General features: G+C 35.3%; 1 protein-coding gene across 3 annotated transcripts; it reads right to left on the reverse strand.

The window, feature by feature from the left end:
* Positions 1-300: 300 nt before the first annotated feature.
* mmut (methylmalonyl CoA mutase) lies at positions 301-26,565 on the reverse strand. Of its 3 annotated transcripts, none has more exons than XM_051875096.1 (13): positions 26,430-26,565; positions 25,470-25,923; positions 23,661-24,028; positions 22,998-23,155; positions 20,289-20,460; positions 19,771-20,019; positions 18,582-18,693; positions 13,079-13,194; positions 9,817-9,932; positions 8,743-8,874; positions 6,069-6,216; positions 5,184-5,351; positions 301-659 (listed from the first exon to the last, which is right to left on the reverse strand). In XM_051875096.1, exons 2-13 carry the CDS (start codon positions 25,873-25,875, stop codon positions 531-533), a joined length of 2,274 nt encoding a protein of 757 aa, XP_051731056.1. In that variant the 5' UTR covers positions 25,876-25,923; positions 26,430-26,565; the 3' UTR covers positions 301-530. The 3 variants fall into 3 exon arrangements, with proteins under 3 accessions (XP_051731056.1, XP_051731057.1, XP_051731058.1); XM_051875097.1 differs by having other exon boundaries at positions 26,230-26,446; XM_051875098.1 differs by having other exon boundaries at positions 26,275-26,439.
* Positions 26,566-26,758: the final 193 nt, after the last annotated feature.

Raw genomic sequence — 26,758 nt, forward strand, 5'->3', positions numbered from 1 at the left:
TGAACTTATGCCAGAGTAGACATATAATCTCAACATCTATATGCTCTTTTTTTACCAGAAGCTGAAACAGATGGTGTTCAATAAGATAGAGATCACGCACGACAAGTCCATAAGGCCACGTTGAGCAAAGACAGAAAGCTTCTATTACTATATATCTAAAATGTATTATCCAAGTTAATACATTACTGTGTTTTCTATTGTTGAATAAAACAGCTTCACTCTGATGAGAAAATATTGTAAAAATTACACAAGTGTGCCATCTTGTCATAGCAAATGATGGTGTAAGAAAGGGGCTGGTGACCACATCAACACTGAGTTTAATGTGTTATGTCAAACTATACACATTTTAGACAAAACCCACTGATTTCACATGTTTTCAATCAAACAAAACACTGAGAGTTGATTATTTCAAACTGATTACATCATACTATGATAACTGTTGAAATTTTCTAATTATTCACAGTCAATATCCTATTTAATTGCTGTTAATGTGTGTGTAAAGAACAAAATCTGACTGTTCTCTGGTCTGGTTACATGGCATGTCGGTTCTTCTCCAGGCTTTTTTCAATGTTGTCAACAACCTCCACTGCTGCTTGAGGAATTCTGGTGCCTGGGCCGAAGATACAGCTGACGCCGCTATCGTACAGGAATTCGTAGTCCTGAAAAGATGATAAGGAAATGCAGCTGAAGTATTTCATTATGTCATGATTAGTTAACTAATTAATTGAGTACCTTGTATTGAACCTGGAACATTTTAAGTGTGCTTTGGAGCACATACTGAAACCAATTAAGTCCAACTAATTGCTTTTAGATAAAAACGACAATCATGGTCATAAACAGATAGGTCTTAAACTGGTCTTAAACTGAAATAGACTGTTCACTCAAAATGTGTTGTGTGTTTTGAACACCCCCGCCCCCCAACAAGATGTGAACTAATGACAAATTCCTTATTCTGCACTGACATCCATCATTTACATAGAAAAATTGTGTTAAACACAGGAGAAATCACATCTGCTCACTTGTATAATGGTGCAAGTGTAAAAAAAATAGACTTATTTATAAAAACAAGTAAAAAATAAACATTATAAACGAATAAACATCCTCATGTGTTTAATTGATCTTTTTTAACCATAAGTAAAAATTAAACATTCTCGCAAAATATGACAAAAATAATATTTTTTAATATAATTTAAATAAGACTATAAATATAACACATTTATTAATAAATATAATACACATACACACATATACACACAAAGTATTAAAGTATATTGAAATATTATATAATATAAATACATTAATAATTACAGAGATAGATAGATAGAACGATAGATAGAACAATAGAACGACAGATAGACATATAGACAGACAGATAGAATGGTAGAACAATAGGTAAAACAAAAGAACGACAGAAGATAGATAGATAGATAGATAGATAGATAGATAGAAAGAAAGAATGAACGATAGATAGAAAGAACGATGGATAGAACTATAGATAAAACAAAAGAACGACAGAAGATAGATAGAATGATAGATAGAACGATAGATAGATAAAACAAAAGAACGACAGAAGATAGAACGATAGATAGATAGAAAGATAGATAAACAAAAGAACGACAGAAGATAGAATGATAGATAGAAAGATAGATAGATAGATAAACAAAAGAATGACAGAAGATAGATAGAATGATAGATAGAATGATAGATAAAACAAAAGAACGACAGAAGATAGATAGATAAAACAAAAGAACGACAGAAGATAGAATGATAGATAGAACGATAGATAGATAAAACAAAAGAATGACAGAAGATAGAACGATAGATAGATAGAAAGATAGATAGATAGACAAAAGAACGACAGAAGATAGAATGATATAGATAGATAAACAAAAGAACGACAGAAGATAGAATGATAGATAGATAGATAGATAGATAGATAAAACAAAAGAACGACAGAAGATAGATAGACAGATAGATAGATAACAAATGGACAGAAGAGACAGATATTAGTATTAAAGTGTATGACCTGAAATGTACTCTACCAAATTGTTGAAAAGCTTACAATACTGTATTAATAATATGAAGTACTGATTGGATGCACAACCTTTGACATCAACAACAAAAGTCAACAGAAGCATTGTCTCTTTGCTTTTGAAAAGTCTGCTTTTGTTTTTCTACCTTAACTATGCACAATTATATGATCAGCTGCATTTTATTCACAATCAGTATGACTTTTTTTCTGGGTCGTGACCCACTCGTTGAGAACAACTGATTTAAACATTTCCCTTGCAGAGCAAATCACATCGCAGAAACTCAACAAGTGAAACAGCTAAATATAGTTTATTAAATTTACATTATATTTTTATTATTTTAACTGCCATGCCGAACACTGATGCAATGTACCTTTCTTGGCAATCTACCTAGATCTGATATAGTATTAACAAATGGATTGTGTGCATGAGATGGATTTCCACGTCTGCTTCAATTACCACAGCTTCCGCCTCCACTGGCCCACACTCACTACAGGTTAACACTCAATAATCAATTAACGACACTCAGTGAAGAGGTCTATGGAACTTAGGCGCTTTCAGACCTCAAACGTAAACCAAACGCAACCAACCGTAAGTGGAATCTATTTTATGCATTCATGGGCAAGCTCAAAAAAGACACCCACACAAGCATTCAAAGTACAGTATCTTGCATACAGGTTGCTACACACCATCCAACGTTCATTTACACTAGGAGATTATTATGTAGGAATGTGTAGACTGACCTTATAAAAGGTCCTAATTACACCCCACTGCAACTGAGAACGGACCTACATGAATGAATCAATGATCGAGATGCAAATATCTGTATTCTGCTGGGAGAGCAAACGGTCGAAAATATGAAAAAAAGATGAAAGCGTGCGTGTTTAATTGTGTTTGTTTGAATCCAACTTGGGCTTTAGTTAATTATTTGATCTGAATGAGCACAAACGAAAGTGTTATATTATTATTCAGGCTGAAAAACAGGGTTGAACAGGGTTATTAATGTTTGATTAGATGATTTAAACACACATTAGTGTTCAAAATGTGGGGATCAGTAAGATGTTTTTTAAAGAAGTTAATAATTTTATTCAGGAAGGATGCATTAAATTGATCCAAAGTGAAAGTAAAGATAGTAAACAATAATAATAATAAGAAGAAATGCATTAGAATGATTTCTGAAGGATCATGTGACACTGAAGACTGGAGTAATGATGCTGAAAATTCAGCTTTTCCATCACATCAAAGTTATTTAAAATAATATTTCATAATATTACTGTTTTTACAGTGTTTTTTATCAAATAAATGCAGCCTTGATGAGCATAAGAGACTTCTTGCAAAAGTAAAACACGTGATTTGAATTTAATATAAATTCAAATTCAATATAAAAAGGTCAGAATGCTTATTAAATTGATTTTTTATCGTGTTACTCGGCAAGCATAAGCGGCCTATGCTGTGTGTCGTGCCCAACAACCCTTAATCATGCTGAAATCAATGTTATACACCTCCTTTCATCATGACTTACTGCTTCATTAATCAATATGAAAAAAGGTAATCTGACTTTTTGCACTGAGATTCAAAGATTTAATGATCAATAGAAGGAAAAACCTTGACGTTTCTGCCATAAAAATGCTGTTTCTTATCTTTTCCTTACACATTGTGGATGGTGAACATTCTGAATGAATCCACACTCAAGTCTAGTTTGGTTCTGGACAGATAATTTAAGTTCAATTTTGTCCAAATCAAAACAAAGATAACAGCTCATAAAATGTTCATCTTTAAGGTTATCTGAGGTGTAGACGTCTAACACTGTGTCTTAACCAGATGCAATGAGATGAGATTCCAGCAACAAGTAATTTTATCGGTCCACACCAGATGTGACGTGACTACGAGACGTGACAAAATCAGTCAAAATACGATCAATCAGAAGAGCCTGTGGGCGGAGCCTCTCTGTAAGTGCACTGCATATGCAACAAAATGGATAAACACAATCAAATTAATAAATATTACACCATTTTAACATGATTAAAATATACATTCTGAGTGATACATTCTACATGCATTCATAGTATGTGCGTACATTTGATGATATATAATGGAGATGACAACTCACGAAGAGCTTATAAAATGTGTAAAGGAATCAAAACAGCGGCAGAATCCCTCCGTCACACACAAAAACGAACTGTGATGGGCAACATCATGACTATGACAAGAAAAAACAGGTATGCTTGATCATTCTGTCCTTTTATGGTTGCATCTTATGACATCATGTCCTGCTTTTGGTTAGTTTACATGTCTTTGGTCTGTGTTGCGCTCATATTTTAGTCGAACCGCACCAGAGTTCGTTTGAAAAGTGGACCGAGACCACTTGTTTGGTGCGCATTAGGGTTCGGATGGCAGCGTTCACACTTATTCAAATGAACCGCACTAACAGAGGAATCACACCAGAGTTCGTTTTAATCTAACCAAGCCTGCAAAGTATGAACACACCCTAAAGCTGTGACAGTTCAGTGCGTGAATTGTCCAACAAGCCACACTTTAACTTTAATACTGTTAATTAAGTGCATCATCAGAGTATTTAAAGTCCACTTTTTCTTTTTGGAGTTTTCAGTGTGAACACACTACTCGCACTAATTACTCTACAAAATGGCACCGAATAGTGCATAAATACGGAGTAACTCGAATTGGGATGCACCTAAGGTCTGAGGTGAATTATCCATTGTCGCTTTCAGTACAGCTATAAAAGTTCATGCAAAATGATATTCAAACTCACTTCTTTTAACATTAAATAAAACATAATCAGTACCTGTAACCTGAGATTATAAATTGTCATACTTTGTATGTTGTTGTTCAAGTAGTGACATCGCAGTAATAGAAACCGTTTTTAAAAAAAAGGATCCGTAGTCATGTCACATATCGCTGTTGCGGCTGGTTAATACAAAAACCCTGGCTAACATGAAAAAGATACCTTTTATCACATGTCGTGGCATTGCATTAGAATATGGTGAAAGGCAAAGCAGTAACTACACCAGCTAACCAACTAAGAAAAATGGCTTCAAATTTATTGACACGATTCTGTGTCTGTGTAAGCAGCAATTCAGCTCACACGGTGCCTCTGCTCATGTGTTTAGCTGTCTGTCAGGAGTCAGGTGTTACCTGTGGCGGTATGACCCCTCCGCAGATCACCATGATATCTGGCCGGTTGAGGTTACGCAGCTCTTTGATGAGCTCGGGCACGAGTGTCTTGTGTCCAGCTGCCAGAGTGCTGACCCCCACACAATGTACATCTGCATCCACGGCCTGTTGGGCGACCTCCAGCGGGGTCTGTCATCATGGAAACGGACAAAACACAGAATTAATCCATAGTGAAGTGACAAGTATTAGACTGCGGTTCCTAAATACACTATGAATGTACACTATCGTTAAGACTAAGGTTTTTTTGTTTTTGTTTTTTGAAAGAAAAAAAGAAATGAATACTTTTATTCAGCAAGGATGCATTAAACTGCTCAAAACTGACTGTAAAGTTCATTTTAAATTTACAATTACCATTTCAAATAAATGCTGTACTTTTGAACGGTGGTGTGTATTAATGTGTTCTGGGTCAGAGAGACATTGGCTTTTAAAATGAACATTACAATCTGATGCTGAAATAGTTTTGTCCAGGGTGGCGCAAATGAGAAAACCGGATTATACTTATTTTGAAAACAGGAGAAGTGGGAGCTTAACTCAGAGGTATGCATTTGATCTGCTCAGCCATGGATTCAATGTTTTGATGTCTATGGCTCAGAAAGGATCTCCTAATTGATGATAGACTTGTCTAGTCTTTAATGGAAAAAAGAGTGCCAAAATGTGGGAGATAAACACGATTAAGAAAAGTTAAGCTCCATGAGCTGACGTCTTGATCATCTTTGACACATGGGTGACTTTCAGAGAGGAGGAGATATTTTTAGCCTCCCTTGTGAATGACTAGTCTCGTATAACTCTTTTAAATGGGAACAAAAAAGCAGAGATGCACCATGATGGTTACACCGTCTTTCATACCTGGAAAAGCGGGCCGACGTCCACATCAAACCCAAGGTCTGCGAATCCAGTGGCGATGACCTTTGCCCCTCTATCATGACCGTCCTGTCCCATTTTGGCAACGAGCAGACGGGGATTTCTGCCTTCATGCTTTTTGAACTGTACGATTCTGAGAAACAAGAGCACATGGGATGATACCATCAACATACTGACTTTATCAAATAAGATGTTTCAAACACTTTTATGGTGCTTCTGTGTCATTTTTGAAGCTTGAAAATTGTAATTTTGTGCTGAAACAAAGTCACATGGGTAGGGAACTACAGTACATGAGGGTGAGTAAATAATTTTTTTGGTGAACTATTCCTTTAAAAGAAGAAACTGTGGTTGGTTACTTTATATATTTTTTCTTTCAAAGTTGAAGACTTTTACAAGTGTTGTTCTCGTTAACTAAAAAAAAAAAAAAAAAAAAAAAAAAAAAAAAAAACTTTTTATGCAGTAACTGAAATAAACTCGTTTTCGGTAAAACTGTAACAAAATAACAAATATTAGATAAATAAATGTTGCATTGGCAACTAACTGAAATAAGTTGAAGTGCTAAAATTACAAAAGCTAAAATAAAAATAAAGCTTTATAGAAATATTAAAAAACTAATAAAAATGACAAAAACATAAAATCTGCTAACACTTAAACTAAAATGAATATTGAAAATATAAAAATAAAAGATAAGTACTTAATATATAAAAATATATATAATATATAAAAAAGTAGTACAATAGCATATAAATAATAATAAAAAAAAAAATAAGACTTATTCTTATTTAACAAACGAGCGTATCTAATGTTATTTAAAGGTCTGGATACTCAAGAGTATGTATGTAGTTATGTCGCCATAAAACTTTGAAATGATATGGTGCAGAAGAATATGATGTACAATGTGCCATGAGAGTCTGAGATGTTCAGGCTGTAAGATCTGGATCTTTTGAAGGTTTTGTGTTAAATATTTATGGTGCAATATTTTAATTTTACTGTTTCACCCTCATCTCATCTGTCAAACTGAGGTCACATTGGGGCAGGCAGACATGCTTTAAACTGACTTCAGAAAATCCTTAAAAAGCACAAATACAGAGATACAGTGGAATCTTTGAGCTTTTCTCTATCTGAGGCATCCTGATTTATCATCAATTCAGCAACTAAAGATAAATTCAGTTACATTTAGTGCTTTATGACAATAACAATGAGCCATAAGGGTCAAAAGGAAGTTATCATGGGGTCGGCTTAAGAGCAACAAAAGATTAAATGTCTGCAAATTGTTTTTATTGTTCAATGCAACATTTGACCTATTTTGGAGTGCATGAGACATGATCTTCATGAGCAGGTTATACCACAGAGGAACCTGGGTCATCCATGGACTGTAAAAAAAGATCAATGACGGACCTTCACTCTCTTCCATTGTAGAAAAGTGAAGCCATCAATGTCCCGATATGTCACTGACAACTGTCTGCACAGTGGTGAGCATGAAGTGGAGCAGAAAAAACTCATTATGTTGGTGTGAAATAAAAAGTTATGGAAATGTAGAAATTAAAGTTGAAGCTCCAGTCTACTGTTGTTTACTGTCACATTCTTCTTCACGTGAGAATGACGTCGATCGCTACTTTCTGGCATACGCCACGCCTATCAAATAAGGGTACTGTTGGCGGTGGAAACGCAAGCCGGATCAGGGTTTATCATCCCGAATCGTACTGTACTGTACTGAACTGAACTGTACCGAACTGAACTGTACCTCTCGGTGGAAACAAGCCATTATAGAAACAATTGTTGCTGTCCATCAATCCAGGAAGGGTCACAAGGCCATTTCCAAACAATTTGAAGTCCATCATTCTACAGTGAGGAAGATTATTCACAAGTAGAAAACATTCAAGAGAGTTGCCAATCTTCCCAGGAGTGGACGTCCCAGCAAATTCACCCCAAGGCCAGACCGTGCACTGCTCAGAGAAAAAACCCAAGAGCTACATCTCAGACTCTACAGGCCTCAGTTAGCATGTTAAATGATAAAGTTCAAGACAGTACAATTAGAAAAAGACTGCACACGTATGACTTGTTTGGAAGGGTTGCCATGAGAAAGCCTATTATCTCTAAAAAGAACATGGCAGCATGGCTTAGGTTGGCAAACTTGCATCTGAACAAACCACAAGACTTCTGGAACAATGTCCTATGGATAGACAAGTCCAAAGTGGAGACGTTTGACCATAATGCACAGCACCACGTTTGATTTGGGCTTGTTTTGCAGCCACAGGTCCTGGGCACCTTGCAGTCATTGAGTCGACCATGAACTCCTCTGCATACTAAAGTATTCAGTTCGAAAATCTGTATACAGTTTTTGTAAAATATTAGGTTTTTTTTTTTTTATTCCTTTTGCAAGACATTGCACTTCATGCTTTTCATCTTCAGAAAGATCTTTCTTCCTTCCCATATTGCATGAGATCTGTGACTTGCTTAATAATTGGAACAACCTCTTTAAGTAGGGTTTCCATTTATTCAGAGATTTTTGTTCACTTAATTTGACCTACTGATTTTGACCTTCTGCTTTTACTTTTACTTTTATGCATACTATACATTAAGAAAGCAGCCATGTTTACGTGAGAAATGATACAGTTCCAGGAAGTGGCACTCAGTTTCAGGAAGAGCAATTTCGTACCTGTTATGCGCCAGCGCTATCTCCTCATGCTCGCCGAACTCGCTGCGGTACGCTCCGCTCACCATGCGCGTGCTGGCCTTGTGCTCCCCAAAAACTGATTTCATGGCATCAGTGATCTCCCCCACTGAGCACCTACAGAATCCAACAGAATCCTTTAATCCACACATAAACACATTATATCATGCAACATAATTCCTTTATTGTTGTTTGGATTGTTATATGATTGAATTTGTGTTTGCAGTGCATTAAAGAGGCAAGAATCGCATTCCATATGTTCAAAGCGTGTGATCCCCCAATCTGCCGCTGAGAAACAGCAGCTTTGCGCTAAGCTTGGTAAAAAACAGACACGCGGCACTAACTCGAGCTCTTCCAGCCAGACATCCAAAAGCAAGGCTGTTTTTTATATGGGAAAAATCACAAGAGTTCAGACAATGTTCACCCAAAATGAAATTCCTGTCATTAATTACTCACTCTCATATCGTTCCAAACCCGTAAGACTTGCGTTCATCTTCGGAACACAAATTAAGATATTTTAGATAAAATACGAGGGTTTCTGAACCACATATAGGCAGCAATGTCATTGCACCTTTTGAGGTCCAGAAATGTAGTAAAGTCTTCGTAAAGACAACGTGACTACAGTGATTCAACCTTATTGTTATGAAGCGTCGAGAATACGTTTTGTGCGCAAAAACAAAACAAAAACAACTTTATTCAACCATTTCTTCTCTTCTGTTCTTTTGGAATGACATGAGAATGACAGAGTTTATGTAAATTTTGGGATTTGTGATGTCACCAACCCGGGAAGAAGCTTGTTGTAGTCCCTACCAGCCGTTTGTTGTAGTCCTTAAAAAGTGATTTCTGTAAAAAAATATCTCCCTTTGCATTGAACTTTGAGCGTTGTAACTTTGCCGATGTCGTTTATGCTCAAACAGCAACATTACACACTAACTAAAGTTAAAAAAGTGAAATCAAAATCATAATCATAATCATAAACCTTTCATGAGCGTGTTTGTGTTTGAGTTCCAACCAGTTTCACAAGACCTCTGCATCTGGAAGTCATGAAAGCAGACTTACCGGGCTCTCGCAGCCTCCACAGCGAGCTCCAGTAGGTTTCCATCTTTGGTACGTGCACACTGCTCGATCGCGGCCAAGCACCTCTTCGCCGCCTCTGCATCCCTGCTCTCTCTGACCTGCAATGCAAGCGCAGCTTCATTACGATGTGCAAACACTGACCCTGGATGAGCCATACATAACATACAAAAAACGGAAATCAGCTTGGTTTATAAAACATGAGTGAATATAACATGGGTGACATTTACAATCATGTAGATGGAGGTGTGGGAGACTACAAAAACAGTGTGTCTCAGAAAACACAGCATATTTAATTAACTGACAAAAATACAAAGAAAAGATTTTCACTGACCAATTTGACTGTATTTTATAAATATAAACACATTTTGATGGCTGCAACACACTCTAAAAAAGTTTGGACAGAGACTAAATAAAAGTGAAAAGGCTATAGAATATCCAAGTTAAACTGTTTTGAAACTGCCCACAATAAACAGGTAAATTGGTATTATGTGAGGGTATTGTGATTTGGTAAAAGGAGTATCCACCAAAGGCTCAGTCTTTACAAGCAAAGATGGGTCATGGCTCACCGCTTTGTGCCAAATTTCATGAGAGTTCCTAATTTCACTTTAAATTTACATCACGGCTGTTTCATTACATTTTCAGCATCAATATATGGACTATCATCACATGAGAATTCCCAGGCCACGTGCTGCCGAGTTGCTTTTATCATCAAACATCAAACTGAGGTTTATTTCTTAGTGTGACATCAGCTAAAACAACCTGCAAGAAAGTCTTCACTCCAGGGACATGGTAATAAACCCACAAAGTACAGTATCATTCATTACTGAAAGCTCATGAGATATACTGAATAATCCTTTGTGGGGAAAGATAAGTGCCCTCTAACATCAAAGCATTCTATCTGATTTGATGCAGGAGATCAACTGATGACCAAATGAAATGCATTTCAGTGGATCCACTATATCATCAAAACTGGCTATTAATATTTCTCAGCCGATTTGAGTTGGTACGCTGGCTTGTCGTTCTCAAAATACACAGGATTTTCAAACAGCTCACACAGACAGGACAAAATGTACTGTTTATACATTAATGTTCAAAAGTGAAATATTACAATTTAAAATAATTCTATTTGAATGTATTTTCAAATGTAATTTATTCTTGTGATGGTAAAGTTGAATTTTCAGCATCATTACTCCAGTCTTCAGTGTCACATGATCCTTCAGAAATCATTCTAATATGCTGATTTGCTGCTCAAGAAACATTTCTCATTATTATCAAAGCTGAAATCAGTTGTGCTGCCTAATATTTTTGTGAAAACTGGGATACATTTTTCTCAAGATTATCTGATGAATAGAAAATTCAAAAGAACAGCATATATTTTAAAATCAAAATTATAAATGTCTTTAATGTCATTTTTGATCAATTTAATGCATCCTTGCTGAATAGTGGTATTAATTTCTTAAAAAAAATCTTATTGGCCCCAAACTTTTGTAAATTCAGAAACACAAATCCACATGGGATTGCATAAACCCTGCATGGGATGTCTTTGTAGAGGCTTTGATGCGATGAACCCCTCAAGGTCATTTAATTAGAATGGAATTTAACACCGATCAAAGAGACATTTCAATTGGTTTTACAGTGAAAATTTGAAAATAACACCAACATATCACATTGTCAAGGTTATAAATAGCTGAAAAATTACCTCTGATTCAATCTAAAACATTTACTGAGATAAAACTGTGATTGTTTAATACTGCTACCTCAAAGTCACCATGAAATTAAAACTGACATTTTTTTTTTTTTAATGAAATACCGCAGTATTTATAATAAATGATTTATCTGTGCACATCATTATTTTTTAAATTCCTGTGCCTCGTAATCTTTAATCAAAATAACTTATTCTCCCTCTTGCAGAGACATCTCTTCTCTGATGACGCGTTTACACTCATGAGAGCGAGGCAAACTGTCACTCACATGAGATCCACCAATAGCAAACCACAACCATCCAACCAATTCCCAATGAACAAAATCAAGTCCCGCCCTACATTTATTCTTGTTCAAAAAGCCCGGATATATACGTCACAATGGGACAATCATGGCCTAATAGTTAGAGAGTCAGACTGGTAATTCGAAGGTTATGGGTTTGAGTCGCAATACCAGCAAGAAAATGACTAAGGTGCCCTTGAGCAAGGCACCTAACTCCCCAATCACTCCCCAGGCAACACAGCAAAAATGGCTGCCCACTGCTCCAGGTGTGTGTGTCCATGGTTTGCAGTGTGTGTGTGTGTGTTCACTACTCACTGCTAGCTTGGATGGGTTAAATACAGAGGGCAAATTCCGATTACCATACTTGGCCTTCACGTCATGACATTACAATAAGGAAGAAAAGACTATCACAACCTCCGTTTCATGCTGACTTTAAAGGGTTAGTTCACCCAAAAATGAAAATTCTGTCATGAATTACTCACCCCCCATGTCGTTCCACACCCGTAAGACCTCCGTTCATCTTCGGAACACAAAGTACAAGAATACTTTTTGTGCACAAAAACAAAAATAACGACTTTATTCAACAATTTCTTTTCTCCCATGTCAGTCTCCTACGCAGTCGACGTAGTGAACACGGTGTAGGCTTCCGTGTTTGAGTCCGTTGTTTTTGCACACAAAACGTATTCTTGTCGCTTAACAAAATTAAGGTAGAACCACTGTAGTCAAATGGACTATTTTAATGATGTCTTTAGTACCTTTCTGGGTCTTCATAGTGGTGGTTAAATTGCTGTCTATGGAGTCAGACAGCTCTCAGATTTCATCAAAAATATCTTAATTTGTGTTCCGAAGATGAACAAAGTTCTTACGGGTGAGGAACGACATGAGGGTGAGTAATTAATGACAGAATTTTCATTTTTGGGTGAACTAACCCTTTAAGTCCAAATCGCTCCTACATCCCTTAATATACAGTAACTCTGTATAGTTCTGTGTCTATGTCATTCATTTTCTTCAACATTTACATTGTATTGTAAAGATGAACACAATGTTGACAGTCTCTCTGACTCAGAAGAATGAAACAATCAAATATAGCCATTTCAATGGAGCACTTCAAGTGAATTAAAGCTCTTGATTGTGATTAGGTAACTTCACAGAGTGCTTGAATGGAAACAGACTATACGTGACCATCTCAGATCGCGTCAATACGCATGAAGACACTCGACTTCAAAATTCGTGCTGTGAGTCATCGCCAGAGGGAACTAACCTTCCGCAGCTTTTCAATCTGCTTGTTACGCACAGCTGTGTTGTCGATGGCAAGCACGTCGACGGATTCTTCCTTCTCCAGGCGGTACTTGTTGACCCCCACGATGACCTCAGAGCCTATAGTGAGACAGAGACAGTGCGCGAGGGCATCAGTAGGTGAGACAAAATAATGAAGGGCAACACTAGATGCCTGGAGCTGAAATAAACCATCACAGCTTGGCAGACCTCTGTGCATGACCCTGTAGGTTCAGATCAGAGGGTGCAGATTTAATGGGCTTCTTTCACCTCATTATGAGGCGAGAATAATCATCCACATAGAAACAAAAGCTCACAGGGAGTGTTCTATTATCTTACAGCACATGATCATTACACACAAACCTGGAGGGATATCATTGCAGCTATCTTGGGTAGCCAGAGTTTTGACTGCTGGAATCAAGTGTAGTTTGAATCAGAATCAGAATGAGATTTATTGCCAAGTATCCAGTGCACAGATAAAATAACAATAAGAACTGAATAATTAAAATAAAATGAAGAAAAGTGAATAAAACATATATTTTAAAAAATACACAATATATACATGTACAAATATGTTATATATAATTATACAGGGGAATGTGAATAAGAGGATGGATATGTTAAATAAATATAAGTATAAATGATTAATGTATTTATTTCACAGAGGATGCAATAGTCCATGTTACATATTATTCAGGGCCAAAAGCACCCAGGAAGAGTGAGTGGGAGAATTTGGAACTGATAATATAATACTGAGTGCAAATACATGTAAAGTCTTACAGCGATTATCCTTACATTAGAGTTTTGTGGATTTTCGTTCATGTGTATTAGCTTGAAGTTCATCTACATACGCTAGTGCACTCCTAAATAGTGTTATTTTAGTATAATTGAGATGCTATTATAGTTTCATTCATATTTTTAATTATTATTTTTTTATATTTTCCATTTTAATTTTAATTTATTAAAGTTTTAGTATTTAGTTGTGTTTTTGCAATTGTATTAGTTTATTTTTCTATAGATTTAAAAAAAAATTATAATAACAATAATAAATTGTCATATTATATCAGTGAACCGTTATTTTATTTCAAGTAATGAAAATGTTTTTATGGTTTTAGTTTTAATTGTAGTTAACTATAACAACCCTGCTCCTAAAATATGACAATACTTTTAGCAGATATACACTACCTTTCCAAAATTTGGAGTAAGATTTTTTTGTTTTAAATAATATCTTTACTCATCAATAATACATTAAATTGATCAAAAGTGACAGTAAACATATTTATAATGTTACAAAAGATATCTATTAAAAAAATGCTTCTTTGAACTTTCTAGCCATCAAAAGAATCGTAAAAAACATGATCACAGTTTCTACAAAAACATTAACTGTTTTCAACATTGATAATAATCAGAAATGTTTCTTCAGCACCAAATCAGCATATTAGAATGATTTCTGAAGGATCATGTGACACCGAGGAGTTAAGATGCTGAAAATTTAGCTTTGACATTACAGGAATAAATTACATTTTTAAATATATTCAAATAGAAAAGAGTTATTTTAAATTGTAATAATATTTCAAAATATTACTGTTTTACAGTACTTTTGATCAAATAAATGCAGCCTTGTTGAGTATAAGAGACTTCTTTCAAAAACATTTTAAAATCTTACTGACCGCAAACTTTTGAACGGTAGTGTAAACATTTAAAATTTGCAGCCCTGGAAAGCAAACTAAAAAATTGATGACTCATCCTGCACTACACAGATTTGTCCTATCAAATGCTCTCTAGAATGAAGGTGCCCCTCCCCCATACTACATCCTACAAATCCTGATAAAGTCTGTGACCTAGTCTGCTTGATAAAGTCTGTGATAAACTACTTAAAAAAAAAAAAAAAAACTTTAATAAAGAAATAAAAACTCCTGAACAAGTGAAGTGAATGAAAGGACAGAAGATAAACAACAGGCTGGTCCACTCATGCATATTCACCACTCATGCACATAAGAAACATCCATCGAGGGCCCTCAAGATCAAAGCCTTGACGTCTGGGGTCTGAACAAATGCAGGGAACTTCAAACATCTGCTGAAAACCCAATATGGGTTAGTTTCTGTTTGAAATGTTGCTCCTTGAATCTTCTGGGCAACTTCAGGGTGACTGTGAAATTCACTGATAACCAGAGCCAGAGAGGGACATCAGAAGGTCATACAGAAATGCTGGAAAACTAACTGAGTTTAGAGAGGGCTCCGGGTCCATTCAGTAAATATTTACACAAACATCTAAGACAACACTGAACCTCTTGGGTTTAAAATTCTATTTAAATCTGTAAAGTTTAAGGACTCAGAAAAATGTAAAACAAAAAAACGTAGACACGCATTTCAGGTAGTTCAGCCCAAGTACTGCTGTCAATAAATCAAAAAGGAAAAATTGTACTTTTTTCAATTCAACTTCTACCTCAAATTGTTATGCTATTGATATAAAGTAATAAATGAGAAAAAATGCAAAATACTTCCTGCAGAAACGACTGATTTCTCGCTCATTCTTGAGAGCAGTGTGATGATATGCTCCTAAAAGAAGGATGTGTGGTTCATGGCAGGTGTAGCTAATGCTTCCATCACTTTATTATTGTGATCAATTATTTACAGACTTTCTGTCCACCAGGAGTCCATCAGGACGCATTAGAGTGGCTTCTGAAGTCTTTAGTGATAACTGTGGCATTCACCCAAAGAAATAATCACTTGCGCTAGCCTACAGCCACTAAAATATCCAGCTGTGCTGCATCTGTGGGATATTTAAAGTATGCATAATTCCTTGGAGAAAGAGCCACTTGCAAAACATTGCCTGATGTGAAGCAACATTCGGTGAAAGACATCAAACTTCAGGCCTCGGGATTGGAAATAGAAGCATGAATGTGAAAATGAAAATTATTTTTTTGTGTTTCAATTTTAACATTGTAGGCATTTGGCATGATTATTGCATGTATGTGTAATGCATGTTAAAAGACTGCCCTCTAGTGGCACTGTATTTATAAATCAGCAAAATATAACGAGAAATGGGGTTCAATTAATGCATCACGCAAGTTCTGCCAATAGCATTGTCAATATCAGAGATCTCTGACTTAAAAACATTTAGACTACACAGACAGCATGATCAATTAAAAACAATCAATGTTAATATCTCTGCAGTTGCAGTTCTGGTTCACATGCTGAACAATGTGTATTGATCAGAGCATTATGCACATCTGTGTATAGAAATGTTTGTGCCATCTGTCACTAGACCTCCACTGACGTCAGAGAAATCTACTTCAAAACAACAACAGCAGATGCCACAAGATTCAAAACAAAATGTTCACACTTTTTTTTCTACTAATGTCCAACGATTTACATGAATTCAGCTGTTTTTGTCTTCTTTTTTTTTCTGAAAGTAATGAACTTATGAATCACACTCAGTTTAATTTCCCTCACATCTCAAATTATGTATTTAACAGCATACTGTGATGGAAATGACATTTTAATCATTCCTGGAATTAAATGCCAAACTTCTTTGTTCTTTCTAATTCTAATTTCATAGCTAGCATATTTATGCATACTAAAAACACACAATTAAACTACATTTTCACATTTTGCATATTTTGGCAAAATAAGTGGCTTGGTTGTAAATCATGCGCAATAAAATGTTTTGTTCACAAGTGATTTACCTCAAGTTTTGTTTGTTGTCTTCACAAATCACATGTTGGAAACTACATCACAACAAAGGAACAGTTGTTATTTGTGTAAACACTGAAAAAAAAAAAAAAAAGCATATATATATGCACAATTTATCACGATTAAACCGCACGTGATTTGGCAAAGGCTGTGATTATTTTATGCGCAGCTTGTCAGAGCTGTACGGCTCTGTGATCAGTAGTAAATGTTCTCCATCTGAAAGCCAGAGGGCGCTCTTGCACAGAAACTCCAAATATGCCCTGCCACAGAAGTATATAACACGCATCACATCGCTGAAGCTGAATAAACAGAAGATTGAAACGCTTTGATTGATTAAACATGACTAATAAACACACGACTGCCTTATTCTGTGTAAGAAGCAACATCATCTCACAGAAGGATGCTCAGCTGTCGTTATGAAGTGAGTTTGGAGAAAAAACATGTTATTAAATGTTGCGTTTAAAGTTTAATGTTATTTTTCGTATCTTGCGATAAATCGTGCAGCCCTAAATATTATATATTGTAATGGTTTATGATTGTTTTTATCTTTAGCTTTAAAATCCAACAATTAATATTTTTCTAATTAGTATTTTTCTAGACTGAAAGTCTAGTGACATGGGTAAAACAAAATATATTTTTAAAAATAATATAATAAATCTAATCTAAAAATATATAAAAATAAATATAACATTTTTAACAAAATAAAATCATTTTATAAAGCCTGCAGAGAGCAATTTTTAGCCACTGCAAATATTTCAAAGCAGAGCATATTTCTGATATGTATTAACTTCAGAGATTTCCATTAATTTTTCAATTTCATTTTTTCAATTTTCAATAAAAAATATGAAAGTGCTAAAAGTTGCCGCTTGACTTGACTGTTTAAATTCTTTCCAGGCAATTGTGTTCCAATGCCTTTTCAGAAATCTAATTTCTGAGTCTGTCAAACTGACAACCCTGATAACAAGTCACAATACCTTCGAGACAGGTTGTATTACTGCTATTGAGTTCAAAATGAACAGATGCCACCCCAAAACACGCCCTATATTCAAAAATCTCCCCAGACACTGCTGATTTTTCATAGCAAGCATGTCAGAGTTTTTGAAAACGATCTGTCAACAGAGTGCATTGACGTAAGCCGTTTAGAGGACGTGTGGTCTGGTTCAGAAAAGCCCCAGTTTTTGCTCGACTGATTGATTGATGTCTCCTCAGCAGGCGAGAGGATTCTAGCGTGACATCTGCCTCAACACCCACTCACCTGTGAACGCCTTCTTATCTATTTACGGCTAAAGAAGAGGAGACGTCAACTCAAATCCTCTCTGTAAATCCCAGAACCTTCCCATTGAAGTAACCCCTCTCAGAGTCAATTGTCAGGTGCATCAATCACTTCCTGTAATGGTTAAAATGTCATCGCTAACCTAGCTTACTGTAGTGATGATGCTTTATTCAAACAGAGACAGTATAGGTCGGAGAAGCCTGTTGTTAACTGGAGAAAATGTAACTGGCATTCAGTTAAAAAAAGATAATTGTCTTTCTGAGAGAGGATGTATCTGCTTATTTATTCTAGAACACACATGTGCATTAGCTGGAAAAGCTTGAAAATGTGGAAACCCATTCAAGTAGATTTGAGCTGTGCTTGTATTCCAATTCCTGTATGAGTTGACTGGCCAAGGCCACTTCCTTTGGTCATGGAGGATTTTAAAGTAGCACTACGTAGTTAAATGGGACATTAATCACAAGTCCTAGGCTGTAATCATGTATTCAGGCATGTGTATATGAGCGTTTTGCTTTGGTACCTGAATCAATACGAGCTTGTCTGCGGGCAGCACATTCCTCGATGCGCAGTTTGGGAATTCCCTCGGCCACAGCGCGAGCCATACCTCCCATGTCCTCAATCTCACTGATGAACTAAACAAGACACAATGAGAACACAATTCATGTATGCATACACAAATATCACAGATATTGCTAGCCCTTAAGTAATAAATCAGAGTGCTTAAAAAAGGAATATCAGAGATTATTTTAAGCAATGACTTATTTTTTAATTATTTATAATCATAAAATTATTTCTGTGACAGATAACGGATATGGCTGTCATTAAATTATTATTATTATTATTATTATTTTTATTATTATTATGTAAAAATGTAGTAACTATATTCATTTGAAATTATGAAGCAGGTGTACTACTACTGATAATAATATTCATACAATACAATTTTACACATTTATTAATTAATAAAATGTATGAAGTCAAGTCAAATATATAAATATAGCACTTTATACAATACATATTGTTTTAAAATGAATTTATTTAATTTTTAAATTTGTTACACAATTAATCAATTATGAATGCAATTAAATTTAGCTGAAACAGTTGTACATTAGCTCTACTTCATATAATAATTAATATGAATTAATGAATTAATATAATATTATATAATAATTTTAATAAAACAGATTCATATTTATATCATCATTATAATTAAATATTTATTGTATTATTACCATTACTATTTAATATGTATTAATTTATGTAACATGTATAATAATAATAATAACAATATATTTTACATTTAAGTCATCCAACAAATTTATTATTATTTATTTTGAATATTATTATTAATTTCAGTAATTATATTATTATTATTATTATTATAACTGTACAGATTTATAATACTGGCTATATGACATCAGTTAGCCGTAACATAAAAATATGTATCAGCCAAAATTTCTACAGCCTGTGTGTGTTCATTATGTGCTTTTTAAGACATATCAAGTGTTTAATTACAGATCTAGATGTATTATGTATGTAAAGTCAAGTGGATCTTTCATTATGCTGACATATGAGGGGGAAAAATCCATTAACACAGAGTATAATTAAATACACTTGTCACCACTGATTATGATGCACAACGTTAGACATAAAAGAAGGTTTATCAAGGTAATTAAGATTTAAAATGAGTAGTTCTCTGCAGTACGAACATTGAGCGCAGAGTTGTACATATCATTGGTCAGGGCCTCCATCATGTAGGACCCACCCCAGGGGTCAGCCACCTTCGGGATGCCCGACTCCTCCTGGATGATAATCTGTGTATTGCGGGCGATGCGGGCGCTCTTGACCGTGGGCAGACCCAGAGCCTCGTCAAAAGAGTTAGTGTGCAGAGACTGTGTGCCGCCAAATACTGCAGCCATGGCTTCGATTACGGTACGGATCACATTGTTGTAAGGGTCCTGAAGGACAGATGGGGTACATTTAGTCATCAGACCCATCACAACATAATTGTTACGTAAATTTTACTGAGGGCAAAACAACCCAGCACAACATCACAGAAATTGAAGACAAGCAAATGACAAAATGTCACATATTGCCTGTCAAAGATGTGATTTAACACCATTACGCTTTACTGCACCACAGCTTATTTAATGAGCCATTGTCCATCATCGTTCAAAGAGCAAGAGAATCAGTTCAGAAGCTGTGAATGAGCCTGCGGTCACAGTACCTGCTCAGTGAGGGACCATCCAGATGTCTGACAGTGAGTTCTCAGCAGGAGGGATTTGGAGTTCTTGGGTTGGAACTTCTCTTTGATGAGTGTCGCCCACAGACGGCGTGCAGCTCTCAGCTTCGCTATTTCCATATAAAAATTCATGCCGATGCCCCAGAAGAACGACAGTCTAAAGAGAAATCATGCACAAAAATAACAGCCCATGTCTTTCATAATGTATATAAAACCTTTTGAAAAAACTAAACATATCAACCGCGCTATTCTTTATTATTATTATATCATTTTCATCATCTTTATAATATATAATTTAAATATTACTTAAAGGGTTAGTTCACCCAAAAATTAAAAATTCTGTCATTAATTACTCACCCTCATGTCGTTCCACACCCGTAACACCTTCGTTAATCTTCGGAACACAAATTAAGATATTTTTGATGAAATCCGAGAGGTATATGACTCGTCCATAGACAGCAATATAATCAACACTTTCAGGGTCCAGAAAGGTACTAAAGACATCGTTAAAACAGTCGACGTGACTGCAGTGGTTCAACCTTAATGTTATGAAGCGACGAGAATACTTTTTGTGTGCAAAAACAAAACAAAAATAACGACTTTATTCAACAACGAGCATGTTTACATGCACACCATAACTAACAAATATCAGCTTATTGAAATAACCAGTTTTCCTCGTTTACATGCAAACCAGTAAACTAACAAGTAAACCGCGTTTACATGACTTTAATAATAAATCTGGTTATTTCCCCCGTAGTGATGTCAAAAATAATAATTTGCGTGTTTGACTCAGAGTATTCCATATGTTATGTCAGTTGTGATGTTAAATAAAGCTTGTGAGAAACTTACTATTCTCTCATGCAGTTACAGATGCAGTGTTTTGACTGAACCACTCCTACTTCTGCCGCACGAGAGATGAGAACACATTTTTACAATTTTCTGGGTCTTTAAAGTGTCTGCGTTTGCGATATATTTCCTTCTTCCTTTCCCACAAAACGCTCGCTCTGTCTGGATGCGTTTCAATCTGCACTAAGGATGCTTTTCTGTCAAGTATCACACATGCACGCTTCAATAAGCCGACAGAAAGCAGGTTATTGCATTTACAAGCCGCGCGAAATTGGTGTGAGAGCCAAAAAACTACCTGTTCCGACCGGTTGATGCTTAAGCTGTTTATGACTTTACTCTAATAAAAGAAAATGGGCGTTCGTTGTCAGCTTATTAAGCATAATCTGCTTAAGAACGTGCATCTAAATGCACTCAATGTCTTCTCTTCAGTGTCACTCTCCTACGCTGTTTAGCACTTCCAGGTTCTACGTCAGAACGCCGGTTCAGTATTGACAGAGGCTGTTCACGTGAGAAGAACGACGCATTTGTGTGATGCTGACACAGGAGCTGTTCTGATGTAGAACCTGGCAGCGCTGGGCGTAAACAGTGTAGGAGAATGACACAGAAGAGAAGATGTTGAATAAAGTCGTTATTTTTGTTTTGTATTTGCGCACAAAAAGTATTCTCGTCGCTTCATAAAATTAAGGTAACAATGTCTTTAGTACCTTTCTGGTCCTGTTTTAAGTGATGGTTAAATCGCTGTCTATGGAGGAGTCAGGCAGCTCTCGGATTTCATCAGAAATATCTTATTTTTGTGTTCCGAAGATGAACGAAGTTCTTACGGGTGTGGAACGACATGAAGGTGAGGAATTAATGACAGAATTTTCATTTTTGGGTGAACTAAGCCTTTTGAAGGGATAGCTCACTCAAAAATGAAAATGTTGTCATTACATACTCACCCTTAAGTTGTTCCAAAAATGTATGAGTTTCTTTCTTCTGTTGAACACAAAAGAAGATATTTTAAAGAATGTTGGTAATCAGACAATTGGCGGTACCCACTGACTTCCATAGTAGGAAAAAAATAACTCTATGGAAGTCAATGGGTGCCGTCAACTGTTTGGTTTCCAACATTCTTCAATATATCTTCTTTTGTGTTCAGTAGAAGAAAGAAACTCATACAGGTTTAGAACAACATGAGGGTGAGTAGATGATGACAAATTTTCATTTTTGGGTGAACTATCACTTTAATATGCATTAAATAAAATGTATGGTAATGGAATTAATTAGAAATAATGTATTCATATATACTATTAGCAATAATAATAACAACAATATTTATACAATCAACCTGATACATTTTATTAATTAATAAAAATGTATCAATTAAAACTGTATTAAAGAAACAGATAGATTAATTGTATGTATTTCTAATATTATTACTATTATTATAAATAATAATAATGTATTATTTTATTATCAATGATTTTTGATCTTATTTTTTTAATCTTTTTTATTATTTAATATGCATTATGTATTATTCATAATAATACTATTAATATGTATACAATCAATATCATTTAATACATGTAATTAATAATTAATTACATTATATTAATTAATAAAAAAGTATTAATTTAAGTTTGTATTAATGGCATAAAATATATTAATTAATAATATGTTTTTCTATTATTATTTTTATTATGTATCAGTTATTTTATTATTATAATCATCATTATTATTTAATAAGCATTGTGTAATATATTATTTAACATGCATTTATTATTATTTTATATTACTATTATTTTTAATAATAATAATAATAATTGTATAATTGTAGAGAGACGAAAGAAAATGAATCTCAGAGTTAACCTGGGAGCAAACTCATCGATGGTGAGTCCAGCCTTCAGTCCGGTCCTGCAGTACTCCAGCCCATTGGCAATAGTGTAAGCCAACTCCAGGATGGCATCAGCGCCAGCTTCCTGTATGTGGTATCCACTGATGGAAATAGAATTAAACTTGGGCATATTCTGTAAGAAGAAAATTCAATGTGTTACAAGGTATAGAGGAGAGATACCTCTGAATATTGATTCAACAAAGACTACAAGGGTGTGAAAAGCACGTATGCTAGGATCACAAAATATCACAAAATAAAGTGTGTCTGGTCAGACAATAAACAGGGTTTCAGAAAAAAATATCAAAGAAATCAATCACAATTCAAAATGTAAATATTACAATGACAAGATCACTATCAGTTGGATTTTAAATGTTGAACATTCTATCAACATAAGACAATGGAAAAAAAAAACATTTAATTCTAATCTTCTTAAATGTATGTTTGTAAAAAAGTAGTTTTAAAGTTTATAGGCAAAAAAGAAGCAATTAAAGAGAAGAAGCAATTATAGAAAATTGTGTAGAAGAAAAATAAAAAAAAAGTATGGGGGGACTTTAATTATCTCTGGACTGTAAAAAAAAAAATAAAAAAAAGAGAGAGAGATTGAGAATGACATAAAAGTCATGTCACACGAGCCGTACCTTTGAAGTGTAGGCGAAGATATCGGCGATGACGTGCATTGACGGCTCCGGAGGGAAAATGTAGGTGTTTCGCACCATGAACTCTTTGAGAATGTCATTTTGGATTGTGCCGGTCAGCTTCTCCTTGGGCACACCTTGCTCTTCTCCGGTTACGATGAACATGGCTAGAACGGGAATGACGGCTCCGTTCATTGTCATGGATACCGACATCCTCTCCAGCGGGATGCCGTCAAACAGCAGTTTGGTGTCCTCTACGGTGTCGATAGCTACACCTGCCATTCCCACATCACCATGAACTCTGGGATTGTCCGAGTCATAACCTCTGTGCGTCGCAAGATCAAAGGCCACAGAGAGGCCCTGCTGACCCGCTGCAAAGGGAATTTTTATGACTTTTATCATTTTTTTTTGTCAACTGAACCCCTTTGACCTAAAATATTTATTTGAAGTCCACCTGTAATTTTAAGTTAAAGGGTTAGTTTAGTTCACCCAAAAATGAAAATTCTGTTATCATTTACTCACCCTCACGTCGTTCCAAACCCATAAAACTTTTGTTCATCTTTAAAACACAAATGATGGTACAGCTGAGCTTCCGTTTACCATATTTGAGTGCTTTATGTATGTTCTCTGATCGATGTTTATATGTGAATAAAAGCCTAAATTAAATCTGTTCATCATATAAAGCGATCGAGTCTCTTCAGAAGAAACTGCTCAATTCATATGGATTTTTTTTCAATCTCTTTATGATGAACGTTTTGAAGCATCAGTTTTGTGTGAATAGACTGTCAATGGAGGGATTTCATTAAAAATATCTTCATTTGTGTTTCAAAAAGTCTTATAAACATGTCTTACGACATGAGAGTGAGAAATTTATGATAAAATTCTCATTTTTGGGTTAATTATACCTTTAATATTGCAACACAATTTAACAGCACATTAACGGTTCTCTGTCAGTTAATGGTCACATGAAATGCACATAAACAAATAAAATATTTATACAATATTTATATAATAAAAGTAATACATTTTTATATTTTTATTATATAAATATAATATAAAGTCATCTTTTTAGTGTTTTAGTGTTTTATTTCATATTATCTATCAATATGTTTATTTAATATAATTTTTGAATGTGGTATTTTAAATTTATTTTAATAATTTAATTAATATATTTAACTAGATTGTTCATGTAGTTTTGAAGGGTTAGTTCACCCAAAAATGAAAATTCTGTCATTAATTACTCACCCTCATGTCGTTCAAAACCCGCAAGACTTTCATTCGTCTTCGGAACACAAATGAAGATCTTTTTAATGAAGTCTGAGAGATTTCTGTCCCTCCGTGGGACTTTGACTCTTCAAAAAGTTTAAGCGAACATAAACAGAAGCTCAACTGAACCTGTATAACACAAGAATGAACCTCATTGGTTCTCACACGTCAAACAAACATGCTTGAGCTTCCATTTACCACAACTGATGTGAGTTGATGAATGTTTATATGTGAATAAAAGCCTAAATTCAATCTGTTCATCATATAAAGCGATCAAGTCTCTTCAAAAAATTTGGACTAAACCGCTCAATTCTTATGGATTAGTTTTACGATCTTTTTATGAACTTTTTGAAGCGTCAAAGTGTCAGTTGTGTAGACTGTCAATGGAGGGACAGAAATCTCTCAGATTTCATTAAAATATCTTCATTTGTGTTTCGAAGTTGATGAACAAAAGTCTTACAGGTTTAGAACAACATGAGGACGAGTAAATACTGACAGAATTTTTATTTTTGGGTGAACTAACCCTTTAATATTGTGATGTCATACCTTTAATATTATCCCTGTAAAACTTGTTGCTTTCCTCTACAGTGCTGAAGCCAGCATATTGCCTGATGGTCCAGGGTCGGTAGGTGTACATGGTGGGGTACGGCCCTCGGGTGAACGGGAAGACTCCGGGCAGCTCATCTTCGACCGCGGCCGTGTCCGTCTTAGTGTATACAGGTTTAATAGAGATGCCCTCTGGGGTCTTCCAGATTAGATCCTCTGGGTTTTTCCCTTTCAGCTGCTTCCTGGCCAGGGCAGCCCAGCCCTCATGGATCTTCACTTCATCTCGGTGTGGGGCGGCGGTACGGAACTGTCTGGGGTGGTGCTGGGGGTCAAGGGTCGAGGATACAGTCGCTCTCAGTAGTCGTCTGGCTGTCAAAGACACGCATGCCTTCCGTGTGGTCAACATGTTGTATGCATTGGGTATATGAGAGCGAGTTTAGTTACTCATGGGTGTCTGATAAAAAGACAAAAAGAAACAGGCTTACTAAAACACGTTATTATGTGTGTTAGTATTTGTGTGTATGTATAAATAAGTATATAGTGATTAGCATTGATTTACAAAGAGAAAGCAAAAGATTTGATACAGGACAGAAAGTCAACCACACAATGTTACGACTGTTATGACTAAAAACAGCCTCCACTAGCAAACATGTCATCAAACAGTACCTGGCTATTACACTATAACATTTATATTACGTGACATTCATATTACCAATAATCAAAATATATTAGTAAATGTAAAACCGTATACATCACTGACCATCAGCCACTTTCACTTTTTATCCATTAAAGTTTGCAAACTCACAGGCCTATTTAGATTATCCAGTTTAGAGCCTTTGCATGCTGACAATAACTGATAATCTAGGACAGTGCTAGACAAAATAACAATTAAATACAAGCGGTGACATGAAAATGTTTTAAAACAAAACCTATAAGAGCAAATCAAAAGCTATTTCTGACCTTGCGTTCTTCTATTTACCAGACACTGACGACGACACGATGACAGGCGTACTGCGCTCCAGCCAATCACATTTAACAACAAATCAGAATCAGCCAATCAGCATCGGCTATGATCCGGATGTGCAGTGTATAACTTCACGGATGATGTTGAGGCTTTGAATCAAAGGTTCCGTTTAGTGTTTTGAAATATTCGGGGGTTTTGTGTGTGTGTGTGTGTGTGTGTGGATAAGACCCGCCAATAAATGACAGTTAAAGTTATAGTGATATAGTATAGTACAGTTAGTATAGTATAGTTTAGTTATATAGTGAGATACGTCACCGATTTTTAT

The sequence above is a fragment of the Ctenopharyngodon idella genome, chromosome 20, assembly GCF_019924925.1.
Source record: "Ctenopharyngodon idella isolate HZGC_01 chromosome 20, HZGC01, whole genome shotgun sequence".
NCBI classification, from domain to species: domain Eukaryota; kingdom Metazoa; phylum Chordata; class Actinopteri; order Cypriniformes; family Xenocyprididae; genus Ctenopharyngodon; species Ctenopharyngodon idella.

Bases quoted from the DNA above. Each gene is read 5' to 3' on its own strand.
- mmut (XM_051875096.1), bottom strand. From the start codon at position 25,875: ATGTTGACCACACGGAAGGCATGCGTGTCTTTGACAGCCAGACGACTA. The intron at 20,020-20,288 runs GTACTGTGACCG...TCTGTCCTTCAG, and splicing joins GATGGTCCCTCACTGAGCAG to GACCCTTACAACAATGTGAT. The intron at 18,694-19,770 runs GTTCGTACTGCA...TGTCTTGTTTAG, and splicing joins TGTACAACTCTGCGCTCAAT to TTCATCAGTGAGATTGAGGA.